At 36.7% G+C, this 15003-nt stretch overlaps 1 protein-coding gene across 1 annotated transcript in view; it reads left to right on the top strand.

Annotated features, from left to right (window-relative positions):
• The window catches only part of STK3 (serine/threonine kinase 3), a 214054-nt gene that overhangs the window by 114745 nt on the left and 84306 nt on the right, over positions 1-15003 (top strand). Inside the window, exons 7-8 of the mRNA XM_081111112.1 lie at positions 2629-2766; positions 8758-8883. Of these exons, the coding sequence (XP_080967238.1) occupies positions 2629-2766; positions 8758-8883 (264 nt within the window). The remainder of the gene's footprint in view (positions 1-2628; positions 2767-8757; positions 8884-15003) is intronic.

The raw sequence follows: 15003 nt of genomic DNA, 5'->3' as shown, positions 1-15003 counted from the left end.
GATCCAAGATATCATTGTGAAATTCAGTGTCATGATACTTTCCCCCTACATTTTCTGCTAAGGGTTTTATAGTTTTAGGTCTTATGGATAGGTCATTGACATATGTTGAATTTTTTTATGTGGTATAATGTAGTTGTCCAAATTCATTTCTATTTCAGTCTTTCCAGAACCATTTATTGAAAAGACTATGTTTTCTCTACTGAATAGCCTTTTCAAATTCATATTTGATTGAATAATCTTCAACTTTATTGACTGACACAGGTGTGATTGTAGCAAGTTTTAAGATGTTTCTTCTCATTGTCTTGTCTGAAGGCTTAAAACTTGCTTATGCTTTTTTCCCCACTTGGAAATAAGACAAGGACCTGGAAAACCTGTAAGTTGAAACAGAATCATCATTTATCATCTCTTTATTCTCTTAATAGCTGTTTGTTTAGTTTTAGTAACCTGCTTTTGTGCTTTTCCTTCTTGCTTCTTGAAGCATAGTAGATGTGTTAGGATGCTTTGCTAATTTTTTTAATGAAGGCTCTTTTGTAAGCCCCAATGCTGTTTTTAAGTCACTTAGTCCCCCTCTGGATTTTTGGTTTCTTTTCTGTTAAATGACAAGATTGAGCTAAATGATCTGTCATATATCTTTTTTAAAAAAATATTTATTTTATTGATTTTTTTTACAGAGAGTAAGGGAAAAGAATAGAGAGTTAGAAACATCAATGAGAGAGAAACATCGATCAGCTGCCTCCTGCACACTCCCTACTGGGGATGTGCCTGCAACCAAGGTACATGCCCTTGATCGGAATTGAACCCGGGACCCTTCAGTACGCAGGCCGACGCTCTATCCACTGAGCCAAACCAGTCAGGGCTGTCATATATCTTTTATTTTTAATATATTTTTATTGATTTCAGAGAGGAAGGGAGAGGGAGAGAGAGAGATAGAAACATCAATGATGAGAGAGAATCTTGATTGGCTGGCTGTCTCCTGCATGCCCACCACTGGGGATTGAGCCCGCAACTTGGGCTTGTGCCTCTGACTGGAATTGAAACTGGGACCCTTCAGTCTGCAGGCCAATGCTCTATCTACTGAGTTAAATTAGCTAGAGCTGTCATATATCTTTTACTGTGCAAATTCTGAGATTCTAAGAACTCATGGTGACTTTTGAACAATTAATAAAAATCCAATGGAAAGTAGGACAATTTTATTGTATCAAAGGAATATATTAAAATTGCTATCTCCCCAAATAGTTAATTTTTGTTGACAGTTTTTATGTTTTCTCCATATATAAACAGAAGTAAACATAGGTATGGTTAGTTTCTTTCAGTGGTAAAGACTTTGTTTCAAAGCATTCCTATGGTTTGTATTATTACCATTTTAATTTTCTTTATGCATTAACGAGAAGGGAGATAAGTTCATGTACATGATTTTGTTTGCACATGAAGAGAGAAGACCATTAAAAGCCAGGTGAAAAATTGAGTATAGAACAGAAACATACACCTGTCTTCTGGAGAATTAGAGAATTCTGTAGTCGAAAGGAAGTTTTTGTATGCTTCACACGAACACATCTTTGTGAGGCCCATGTTTGGAGACTGCACGTGCATATTGATTGCCAAAAAGCCATTTTTCCTCATCTCACATGTTTTGATTGCATAATTATATAAGCTTACCTATTAAACGACAATTAGTTATAATTTGGCTAAATTAATGTTGCTTTGTAAAATTTTTGTCATTGCCATGTTTGCTTCTTGTCTTTTTTATATAATGTGGAAATGAAAATAATGATTGCTAGTATTTATTGAGTTCTTAATACATTTGGTTTAAATTTATTATTGTTTTCATATCTTTAATAACTTTTCTCAAAGGAAATGATGTTTTAGTAATGGTATTTTATCAGGAACAATTCTAGATGCCCAGGAGAAAAGTTAATTCATTACATACAGTGATTTGCTAAGAACATTAGGGATTAATTCTCTGGGTTGAAAAAGGGTGACTGGATAGCTGAGAGGACAGCGATGACAGGGAGGATTTTTAGAGCTTTTGAACTGTGAACTTTCTGGATGTATTATCATCAGTACTAAGTTATTAATACTAAATTAAATCATTAGTAATAAATCAAAGTGGTATATTAGCTTTAAAACTTTTCATTTGGAATACTGACATATATATTTGGAAAGAGAAAAGTATTGCCTCTATTAAGTATTATTTCAAATACAGCAATAAATATTCTGGATTGCAAAAGGAAATTGGACTGCAGTGATACTTATATAAAACTGAAATGGGAACTAAATCTGGCATGCAATAGTAAAATTGGGGGAATGTATCTATATAACCAGAGAATGTCCTTAGTTTGGTAAGAGGGTTAGAAATGCAATCTTCTTTGGAGACTGATTAAAAATAATAGATAAAATAAAGAATGATGTGCTCAATGAGCTGCAATTCAAATAGAGGAAATTTAATGGGAAATGATTACATTAGTAGCAGATGGACTTGCTTCCTGAATAGTAATCTTACTGGAAATCCTAGAACCACTTACATTTGTTTTTTAGATTTAGAGTCTGATAGAAAGATAGATGAAGAGATTTAGTTGGTGTGTTATTGTGATTCTTACTGTGTCTTTTGGATATTTCATTTTTTACTAGGCTATTTTTATGATACCCACAAACCCACCACCAACATTCAGGAAGCCAGAACTCTGGTCTGATGATTTCACCGATTTTGTTAAAAAGTGCCTAGTGAAGAATCCTGAGCAGAGAGCTACTGCAACACAGCTTTTACAGGTCAGTGCTATGCCACCAAGGGAAGAATGTGTTCTTTATATCTTTTAGCTTTCTGACCTTACGTAGGATGGTCTTGAGTCTCCTTAACTGATTTCTAAAGACATAAACCTCCCAGGAAATGTGGATTGATACACATCCTTACTCACACCTCCGTCCACCGTCTCCATTCTTCTGTATGGTCTCTGTGTCTCATTTTCTTCTTTTCTTTTTCAAGTTAGTGTTCTCTTTTCCCTTTTTTTCTGTTTGTTGTTGTTATTATTGTCAACTCTTTCCCCCTAAAGTTGCTTTAAAACAAAACTTCCTAGGATTCTGCTTTCAGAACCCTATCTCCTCCATCGTTAGTTTCTTTTTTTTCACACTGATGTTTTCTTTGACCCAGCATTTCTTCTTTGACCTGCTCCGCTTTAAGATATGTAAATACAAGATCCCTGAACTCTTTGAAAAGATCACTTGTAAATATTGGTTACAAGATTATCTAAATGAAGAGTTTCAGTATCTCTGCTACAAATAGACTTGTATTTACAGTGTCAGGTCGTATTTTTTTTTATTTGCCTTGAAATTCAGTGCAAATAGATATAATGTAATACTTTCAATAAGTATTTGTGAGTCTTCATTTTCCCCAACAGAATTGGCTCAGACCTCTAAGCTATTAATGCTAGTAAATGTGTCTCACATTAACAAAACTTGATATTTGGAAAATAATTCTTTTTATTAAATCACAAAAGGATTCAAAGCATGGTTCTTATAAAAAGCAATTTTTCTAAAGTACTGTTTAAACAAAAGTATTTGTTGAGGCGTATAAGAAACAGGCTCTTAAGTACAGTATAATGTTTATTGCTATGAAAATAAAACTAGTATTCATTCTCCATTGAAGGCAATTTAGCATTGTCTAACTAAAGTAAAATGTTAAATATTCTTTGACCCAGTAATTACACTTGTAGAAATTTACTTTATAGAAAAATTTAACCATGTGTGAAATAACATGTGTAAAAATATTCATAGAACATTATAATGGCAAAAGATTGGAAACAATATTAAAAAACTTTCAACAAATTAGAAACAATTTAAGCTCGATTGAGATGAGTGATTGGCAAAATACACACAGGCACACATACATATATGTATATGTGCATATGCCAGTGGTTATGGTGGAGTAGCTCTGAAAAAATAAGCAGGAAACTGGCCTCCAGAGAAGGTAACTGTGGCTGAGAAGCAGGAGTGGAATCGAAACTTAGCTTTTTTGTTGAGTGCTATTTTTGAGCCTTTTGAGTTTTTTGTTATATGCAAATAGTACCTTTCAAAAGTTAATTAACTGAAACATTTATTTTGAAATATTGTCAGATATCCAAGGAGTTTTTGTGCACATAAATCAAAGACCTATTAGTATTATCATGTTGAGTATCTAAATTGTTAAACTCCAAGGAAGGCAAGAAAGGAGAAAAACACACACAGGAAAGTGAGTCAGCACAAAATATGATGGTGGAGGTAAATTCAAATATATCTGATAGCTGATTTTTGGATAGTTTAACCAGTATTTCTTTCTAGTCTTTCTCCCATAACCTTTTCTAATCTTTCTAAGAAAATAAATTCTGTTGTTTTTAACTTAGAGTTTTTAGGATTAAAAAGCATTTAAGAAATATTCTAGTATAATTTCCTAATTTTGTGGATGAGGATACTGAAGCACAGAAAGGTTAAATGACACTGAAGAGCACATTGATTAAATCATTATTCCAGGTTTATTCCATTTGTCCACTAATCCCAATTTTCATCCTTTCCCTACTCTGCTTTCTGCCCAACAAACTTCTGACTTAAGTTTTTTTACATAGGATAATTGTCTTTAGTCTCATTAGAGTCTAATTACTGTCTGATAGGCATGTAAGTCCAGGGGCGAGAGGCACGTTTTATCTGACACCATCTGAGTAGGACTGAATACCCTCCAGAGGGTGAAAGTATAGGTTCCCTACTCAGCCTTTGCTGGTGGAGTTGGGGCCAATGTTTTTCTGTGATGTTTGCCTGGAGTAGGATGGTTATTGTCTAGAAGTTTTGTCTTGTTAGCTGTCCCTTTCCTGATTTTTTGGCTCAAGAGAGAAGGCTGTTGTAGGAGCTTTTTTAGATTGTGTCCCTTAGTGGTTCTGGGTTGCTGGCTTTTCCAGTATGCAGTCTAGGATAAAGGAGATAAAAAGAAAACCCATGGAACTCACAGCTATGTTTTTCCTCAAGTCCCACAGTCCCTAGCCAGTTTGCTGCCTTCTCCCCATTTTTTCAGAGTTTTCCTGTTTGTTTTATATACAATGTCCAGGGTTCTACCTGCACTTTAATGGAGAGGTATAGGGAATTGCCTTTAGTTCTGCCTTTTTGATTATGTTATTCTTGATATATTTTTATGTTTGACTAAAATTTTATTGTCTGTCTTTGACTTTTAACCCAAGTTTTTTCAGTACGCCTCTTGAGGAAACATGAGTTGGATTTATTTAAGTGTATGTCTCATGTAGAAAGCATGCAGTTGAATTTATCTTATGAACTCTGTCTTTTAGTAACTATAATACTACTTAATAAATAGAAATTCAACCCATTTATTTACAGTAGTATATGCAAATAACATTTTAATCACAGTTGACATTTTTTTGCCAAATTGTTTTCTCTGGTGTTTCTTGTTGTCCTTTTTTAATGTTGCCTTGCATTTTTTTATTTTACCATCTGTTACTTTAAAGTATTCTTTAAGAATCTGCTAAAGGCAGCATAAAACTTCTCTTCTGACTATTGAGAATGCTCAAATAATATGGCCTTGTTCTTCCAATAGCCTTTTAACTTTATTAGCCAGTTCCTCTTCGTTGGTCAAAATAACGTTGGTAGTGGTTATGTAGAAAAAACACACGAGTACAAATGAAATCAGACATATCGAGGATTCAAGATTGAGAATGTTAAACACTATAGACTAATGGTAGCAAGCACTGGGTAGTCAGTTCACACTTAACTGCACAAAAGTAAAAGTTTGCAGTAGACTGGATGAACCATGTATTTGCTTTGGCATTTCTTAAAGGTAACACTGTGGCTTTCAGGATTGGCTCATAATTTCCCCTGAAAAGATAAGGCATAATACAATTTGAGGTTTCTGTATTCTTTAAAAGAGATATAATTCTAATGTTTCCCAGTTTTTGCAGTGTTGGTCTTCTTCTACTGTTAGTATATATAGTGACTAAATCCTTCTTAAGAGTTCTTTCGTCAGATTCACTTTTCTCCATTTGTGGCATCTGTTTTTTTAACCTAGGTTCTAATAATTCACACCTTCATTATTACAGTTTCTCCTCCCTCTATGTTTCTTTTAAAGGCTCAATGGGGACATGTTTCTATTGATTTTACAGAGGGGGGGGGGGGAGAGAGAGAGAGAGAGAGAAACATTGATTGCTCTCTTATGTGCACCAACTGGGGATCAAACCCCCAACTCAGGTATGTGCCTGTGACCCTTCAGTGCATGGGATGACACTGCAACCAACTGAGCCACACCAGCCAGGGCTCTCCTCAGTCTATTTTGTTTCTACATTGTACTGCAGGATTATGCTATCAAAGACATTCTTTTCCTTATATTATTCTCTTGTTTATATAATTAAAATGGCTCTCAAACAAAATTCAAGCATTTCATCCTAAGCATGTATGCTTTGCCCCACTATTGCTTGTATCTAAATTCACATAACACCATTTCTCTAAATAATGTTTCTGTCTTGACAAGACAGATTTTCCTACTGTGTTCTAACATACACTCCCTGTCTTGGTGTGTTTGTGCATATTGTTCATATTTTCCTCCTCCCTAAAATGATCTATTTATTTTGAATGAGGCATCTGAGATTGCCTTACCTATTCATCTCTTAATTGTATAGGCTGTGCTAACCCATCATAAATGTAACTTGTATGTCACATTTTAATTTTTTTGTATGTGTTGTGTTTTATTCCTTATTTTAGGTAAGTCTCTTAAGGGCAAAGAACATATTTTCAGTTGTGTATGTGTGTGTGTGTATGTGACCTTCCATCAGTGTTTCTCAAAAATGTTCAGTGTAGGGCTGGAGTTCCTTCCTTGTTGTTCCACCATTGTCTAGGTCATTATCTTTGTCTGCTCTCCAGCTTGGCAGAAAGAAGAGAAGTCATGGAAGAGTGCATACAGTGTTTTAAGGCCCAGGTTAGGAAGTGGAGCACACCACCAAGATTTCCATTCCATTTTGTTCCGTTCCGTTCCGTTCCATTCCATTCCATTCCATTCCATTCCATTCCATTCCATTCCATTCCATTCCATTCCCAGAACTTAGTCTCCTAGTCACAGCCAGTTGAGTGGGGGACTACGAAAGGTAGGATCTAGCTGGGCTACCGGGAACCTAGCCACAACTCTATTTTGGTGGAACCAGGAGTCTACCACAGCTATGTTAATGGAACTTAAGTTATCTGGTGATTAGTCTGTAACTGTTATAAAATAATTTATTGGTTCTTTGCTATTGATTCTATTATTTCTGTAATCTGGTCAATTCTTGCTCATACTTTCCTAAATGATATATGTTCACCATTTTAAAGCCTCTTCCACATATCTGTAATTTCTTCTTTAGCACTAAAATTGTTTTGTCTTTGAGAATATTTTTGTGTTCTTTATTAAATAACTCAGCTTTTACCTGGGTCTATTTATTGACAGTTAATTATGAAAATTACATTTTGAAGCTGTATTGCCTCCAAATAAGATAATCTTTCCCAATTATACTTTTAATCTTACCCTCTATTTCTCTCACAGTCTTCCCTGTCAATAAAAAATCATCAAAAATACAGGTCTGTTCTGGTGGTTTCTGTTCTGTTTACCAGATTTGTAATAAATTCAGATATTTTTGTTAAATTAGGGTAGAAAAAAAAAGAAATGAAAAGTTATTTTTATATATTATAGATATGAAACAATATTCATGTTCTGAAAACATTTTATTGCCATTTTTTTCCTCCATTGGGAATGATTACATTTCAAGACCTAATAAAATAGAAAATATGTAAAAGAAGTAAGAAAATAGTTGCCTTCTTTTGACCACTGATTCTGGCTGTCAGCTTACTAAGGTTAATTAAAATCTGTAACTAATACATAATTTTATTTTTATATGTAATGTAATCACCAATTCTTTAAAAAAATTTTATCTTTTTTCCAACCTACTCTAAACTCCCTTTGGATAATTATATCTATAAGGTAGTTTTCATTAATGTAGTTTTACTAACAGGATTGCATTTTTGTGTTTGTGCTTTAATGGTTTTTAAAAACAAGTAAACCAAAAAGTAAAATTTTATTTCTAAAGCAGCTGACTTATTCTATGTTTTTAAAACTTTTTTGTTAATCCTGAACCAAGGATATTTTTTCCAGTCATTTTGAGAGAGAGTGGAAGGGAAAGGGGTTGTGGGGGGTGGGGAGAGGGAAAGAAAGAGATGTGAGAGAGACACGTTGATCAGTTGCCTCCCAAATGTGCCCCAACTGGGGTGTGGTTCAAACCTGCAACCCAGGCAAAATCCCTTGACTGGAAATCGAAACCACAACCCTTCAGCATGCAGGCTGGTGCTCTAACCATTGTACTACACTGGTTAGGGCAATATTCTCTATTTTTTAAAATATATTTTTATTGATTTCAGAAAGGAAGGGAGAGGGAAGAGAGAGAGAAACATCAATGATGAGAGAGGATCATTGATTGGCTGCCTCCTGTGCGCCTCCTACTGGGGATTAAGCCTCCTACTGGGGATTGGCCAGGCATTCGCCCTTGACCGGAATTGAACCTGGGACCCTTCAGTCCTCAGGCTGACACTCTATCCACTGAGCCAATCCAGCTAGGGCAGTATTCTCTATTCTTAACCTATACATTTAATTCTGGATGAAAGAACAATCATTGAAGATCCTGGTTTGCATTTATTTACATGTTGTTTTAACATTTTTTAGATATAATTCAGATAAATCTTTTAAAATTATACCTTTGAATCTTACTTTTCTAGCATCCTTTTATCAAGAATGCAAAGCCTGTATCGATTTTAAGAGACCTGATTGCAGAAGCTATGGAGATCAAAGCTAAAAGACATGAAGAACAGCAGCGAGAATTGGAAGAGGAGGAAGAAAATTCGGTTCGTAATTACCCTCAAAAAATTTATTTTTTTTCTTTTAAGTCATTTTTCTATAATTTTTTTCTTTATATCAATAGCACTTACTGTTTCATTATACAAATGAGGTACTCTTCATTAAATTTCAAAATATATTTAGTTTGTATTAAATATTTATTATCTTTTTCTGATATCTTAAGAATTAATTATTAGTGGCTTATAAGGTCTGCACAGTATCTAGGAGTGCCACACTAGAAGATGAGTTACTAGAGAAGCAGGAGGGACATTTAAGGAACTAGTTTCTTCCATTTACAGTGCATTTTAAAAACAAAACTGGAGAGGAAGCAAGATTATAACTAGGATTTTTACTTTTAAGTTTTCATGTTCCTTTTTTAATACTTTATGCTCACTATTCAGTCAAATATTTATTAGTACTTTTAAAAGTAAACAATGTCTTAGCAGTTATACAATTTCTGATAAGGTTATGTCAAATTTGAAATAGAAGTATTGATTAAAAACTGAAATTCTTTAAAAAGGAATTGATTACTTGTTTTCTCTAATTTCCCCCTTATCATTAAATCATAATTCAAAAAAAAAAATCCCTACTCAGTATTACATAGTCACAACCATGTAATCACACAATATATTGTGATTGTATGTTCTTTTTGTGATTTCTATAGCTACTAATTTTCTTAGCTTTTATACTGTTGTTTGTTAATTTTTCTACGTACCTATTACTAATTTGTTCTCAAAGGCTACATCCCCACATTCTCTGCAGGAGCTGTAAACTCCCCTTTCAAACACAGAACATTTATTAGTGTTATACTTTTTCCTTGACTCATTCTTTAGCCTCTGTCCTCCTCTAACCTAAACTGATTGCTTTCTAGTCTTGAGCAGCTGTCATCCCCAATACTTCCCTTCAACATTATCCTAGGAATTCCTTTTTCTTCTCTTGTGTAATGGATCCCCTATTTCCTGGATCATGTCTTTCTCATTTTACTTCCTTATTTTGATTAACTATTTCTCCCAGGAGCTTCCCAACATGAGCAGTTTTTTTTTTCAGGCCTTATATTTCTGACTGTTTCTCAGTTTTACCTTTACTGTTGATTGAGTATAAAATTCTGGTTGCCAGAGGAGAAGAGCGTTGGAGGACTGGGTGAAAAAGCAGAAGAGGTTAAGAAATACTAATTGGTAGTTACAAAATAGTCATGAGGATGTATAGTACAGCATAGGAAATGTAGTCAGCAATATTGTGATGACTATGTATGGTTCCAGGTGGGTATTGGAAATATTAGAGGGAACTCTTTGTAAAGTATATGATTGTCTAACCACGATGCTGTACACTTGATGCCAATCCTATCTAATAAAGAGGGAATATGCTAATTGACCCTCATGCTGTCCCAAGATGGCGGTGCCCACAGCCAATAAGGAGGGAATATGCTAATTGACCTGCCCTCAAAGATGGCAGCTCTCACAGCCAATAAGGAGGGTATATGCTAATTGACTGCCCCACCCTCAAAGATGGTTGCACCCACAGCCACAAGATGGCGGCGCTCAGTCTCCTCAGTCCTGCCCCGCGCACCTGCCTACAGAGTCCCCCAGTCCCCTCAGCCCCCCAGCCGCCCAGGGCCAGCTCAAGGCACAAGCAAGCCTCAGATGGTGGCTGCCCAGCTGCCCAGGGCCACCCGAGGCTCAGATAACCAGGACCGGCCGAGGCTTGCACTGCCAGCATTGGCAGCAGCAGAGGTGTGATGGGGTATCGCCTTCCCCTGATCGCTGGGTCATCTCCCGCCCCTGAGGGCTCCTGGACTGTGAGAGGGGGCAGACCAGGCTGAGGGATGCCCCTTCCAGTGCATGAATTTTCATGCACTGGGCCTCTAGTATATAATAATATTAAAAGTAGACTAATTGAAAAATAAAATAATATTAAGAAAAAAATTCTGGGTATAAAGTTCTGCATTAATGTTCCCCTAACATTTTGAAAGCCTTGGTATATTTTCTAACTTACCAGTATTGGTGATGACAAGGCAGATGATATTCTGATGCCTAATCCTTTTAATATTTTATGGAAGTTTTTTAGATCTTCACTTTCTTCCTGTTATTTAAGATTTTCATGCTGATGTGCCTTGGCGGAGATCTTTTTCTATTCATTGTGTGGAGTGTCTTTTGGCCAATTTAAATTTGTGTAATAGGTGTCCTGTAGGGCCCAGTGGCTCAGCCTCCCTAGTCACCTGAGCTGGGCACTCTAGGATGTCCCTGTGTAGGCTGTGTACACAGTCTTGTTGTAGTTGAGCCTTGATTGGTGTCACTGGGAGGAGTTGTCGTCACTGGGAGGAATTGGCCTCCAGGCCAGCTGGCTGTGAGGACCAGCTGTGTCTACAATAGAAGAGCTTATATGCAGGAGACACCCCTATGAAGCAGGACTTGCTTCAGTGGGGCTTTGGTGCTCACTGAGTCTGTCCCTTGAGTGTGTTGCTTGTAGATGGGTAGAGTTGTAATCTGTTATGGTCGAAGCTGTTCACCAGTTGACTAGCTCTGAGGCCTCTAGGGGAGGTCCAAAGTCAGCCATTGCCTGAGGCCACCCGGCAGGAGCTACAGAGAGATATCTGCAGATGGCTGCTATTTGTATTGGTCTAAGACAGCTGTGGGCAAACTACGGCCTGCTGGCCGGATCTGGCCCGTTTGAAATGAATAAAACTAAAAAAAAAAAAAGACCATACCCTTTTATGGAATGATGTTTACTTTGAATTTATATTAGTTCACACAAACACTCCATCCATGCTTTTGTTCTGGCCCTCCGGTCCAGTTTAAGAACCCATTGTGGCCCTCGAGTCAAAAAGTTTGCCCACCCCTGGTCTAGGAAGTGCCCAGGCAAAGCCCAGTTGTGAAGCAAGTCAGGCTGGTATTAGTGCTGGGTCTTGGGCCTTTTATTGATAGCTTTGGGGTATGCGGATTCCAGCTGATGCTTGTTTAAGAGATTTTAGCAAAGCCTGAAGCCTGAGTCAGGACAGGCCATTCATATGGAAAAGCAGCTGCAAACAGCTTGGGTGGGGCAGCAAATTGGATGGGGCAGGGTCTCAGGAAATCACCAGGGTGGAGCAAACAATGTGGGCCATGCTGATGGAAACTCAGATATGGCTGCCAGTCAGCTCTGTGATGGGGGAGGTTCTGCCTCAGGAACAATCACCCCTGTGAGCACCCCTGTCTGGGAGAAAGCTGCCCCCATGTTCCTGTCCCAATGTCAAACAGTCCAGTTCCTCACTGTATATCCCTGGATTACTCCAAAGCCATTGCCTGGTGGTGGGGCTCGGAGGAATGGGGACCATGTAAGTTTGTATGCTGGCCCATTAAGAAGTACACCTGGGACTCTAGCAGTCTTAAAATTGGATTCTGTGAGTCTTTAAACTTTATTCTTCTTATTCAGTATTGTGTTAACTGTTCTAGGTATTTTGCCTTTCTATATAATCTTTAGAATAATTTTGTCCACATTTACAAATTAGCTTATTGGAATTTTTATTGGGATTGAATTGAATCTATACATTAAGTTAGGAAGAAATTATATTGAGTCTTCCAATCCATGAACATGGAATGTATTTATTTAGAGCTTTGATTTCTTTCTTCAGGGCACATAGATTCTGTACACATAATGTTAGACCTAAATGTGTTTTAGTGCTATTAAAAATGTTTTTCTATTACAAATTCTAATTATTTATTGCTGGTATTTAGAAAGCAAATGATTTTTTTATATATATTGCCCTTATATCCTGTAACCTTGCTATACTCATTATTTCCAGGAGTTTTGGGGTAGATTCTTTGAAATCTTCTACTTTCATGTTATCTATGAATAAAGGTAGTTTTATTTCTTTCCAATTTTTATAACTTATTTTTCTCTTGTTTTACTGCACTCTAGATTTCAATTTCCTTCTAACTTTAATATGTTTCTGTATCTTTACTACGTTTTTCATTCTCCCTGTTTCAGAGGATATATCTTTTATCCATCATAAAAATTTGTACAGAAGAAAAATAAGACATGGTATTTGCCTGCAAAAAGATTGCAGTCTAGTGGGGAAGGCAACAAATAAACTGATACCTGATCAAAGTGCAGCATGATAGTACTGTGATAGAGATATGCATAAAGAGCAGGACTTCTTTTATTGCCCCTTGATTTCCAACTTCCTACTCCCTTAAAAGGCCCCTCTCTGATTGCCATTTCAATCATGTTATCCCTTTCTACTAGGGCCTTACTCCTCAGCCTAAAAATGTAGTTATATTTTGACCATTAAAAAAAAGGGAACAAATCAGCAACAATATGTTCTCAACCGAACTTCTCGATAGAATAGTCAGAGCCTTTGTTTCTTCTCCACATACTGTGCTGTGCCTGAAACACTCCAGCAGCTCTCTTTCTAGGGCAGCTTTCTGAGTGAGATGAGATCACGTCAGCATTGGTTTAATTTGAGGCACCCATGGGTCATCCACGTCATGTTGTGTAGCAGGCAGTTGACTATGCAAGTTTGAATCCCAAGGGAGAGCTCAGGCAATTAGAGAAACAGCAGGCTTTCTGCAGCTAATAGAGAAACCATCAGCAAAGACGGGATTGCTCAAAAAGTTTTTAAAGAAAAGCATAGGTTCTGCATTTTCCTCGACTACTTACTTCACCCTCATTTTCTTGCTTAACTCATCCTTCAGGAGTCATCCCTGTCATTGACTCCTCTGGAAAGGGAGACCTTCCCTAATGCTCCTCCACGTCCAGTTAGGCCAGTGCCCACCCTGCTCCCTTAAGAAAGTATTTATCTCACTGTATTTTATTTTCTACTTTCTGACTCCACCAAACTGTACATTTCTTAAGGACAAATATTATATCTTAGCACATTGCTTGGCATACTATAAGTGTTTACTATATAAATACTTAATTGATACTTATTGAATCAATAAATGTATGTATAAAATTGCTTTATAATAGGTTTTACTTTACCCCTTATTATTTAGTACTAGAGGCCCGGTGCACAAATTCGTGCAAGGGTGGGGCCCCTCCGCCTGGCCAGTAATCAGGGCTGGTAGGAGCCGTCTCACCCAATACTGATTGGGGCCCATTGGTGCCAGCCAGCGGGGGCAGGGGCCATGGGAAGTTGGCCGGCTGTGGGAGGTTGGCTGTGGGAATGCACTGACCAGCAGGGGGCACTCCTGTGTTTAGTATCTGCCCCCTGGTGGTCAGTGCATGTCATAGCGACTGGTGGTTCTGCTGTTTGGTCAATTTCCACATTAGCCTTTTACTATATAGGAGGATAGTGCCATAAGAGTATCATCAACATAGGGTGTATTTGCATTTTAAAATAATAAGGTGTGTAATGAATAGTATGTGAAATATTTGATCAGCTGTGCTTAAATCAAACATGTGATAAGTAAAGCATGTCCCCAAAAATGCATACACCTTTAGCAGCTGATAGCTCAGTTGATGTTTCTTTCTTTTCAGATTTAATCCATTGGAATTCATAATTACTCAAAGTGTACATACATTTTTGGAGGGACACCTTGTATTTGGTTTGGGGGCAATTTTTTGTTTTTGTTATTGTTGCCTTGACACTCCTCTGCTCCAGAATTTCATTTGTATCATGAATTTCAGTAGTGTAAACTGCATGTTAAAATTAATATTGTTAGTTTATTGTGCTTCAATTGTATGTTTTGGAAACTGACTTCTTAAAGTCATTTTATATTATAATTTCTAAGTTTATGGCAAGTGATACTTCTTTTGCTAAGTATATATTAAAGTTTCTGCTTGCTATTAATAATTATCATAATGGAACAGAAAAGGAGTAAGAGAAAGAAAGAATAAGAAAAAGAAACTGTTTTCAAAGATAAATTAGCCCTTAGTTATGTTTGTTCTAGGAACATAAGGTTATAATTATAAATCTTTTATATAAATGCAATTTAGAATGCAATGATAAAGTAATATGAATATTTGATATTTCCTATTACTGAATATAGGCAACATGCCCCTAGAAACATAGATATTGCTTAGTTAGAAATAAAATTTAACGTGTCTCGTTAGTGTGGCCCAGCAGTTGAGGGTCAACCTATGAACTAGGAGATTAACGGTTTGATTCCCAGTCAGGACACATACCCGGATTTCGAGCTCAATACCTGGTA

The sequence above is a fragment of the Myotis nattereri genome (genome assembly GCF_964212035.1).
Source record: "Myotis nattereri genome assembly, chromosome: 17".
Classification (NCBI taxonomy): Eukaryota; Metazoa; Chordata; class Mammalia; order Chiroptera; family Vespertilionidae; genus Myotis; species Myotis nattereri.
This window is presented reverse-complemented; position numbering and strand designations above follow the sequence as displayed.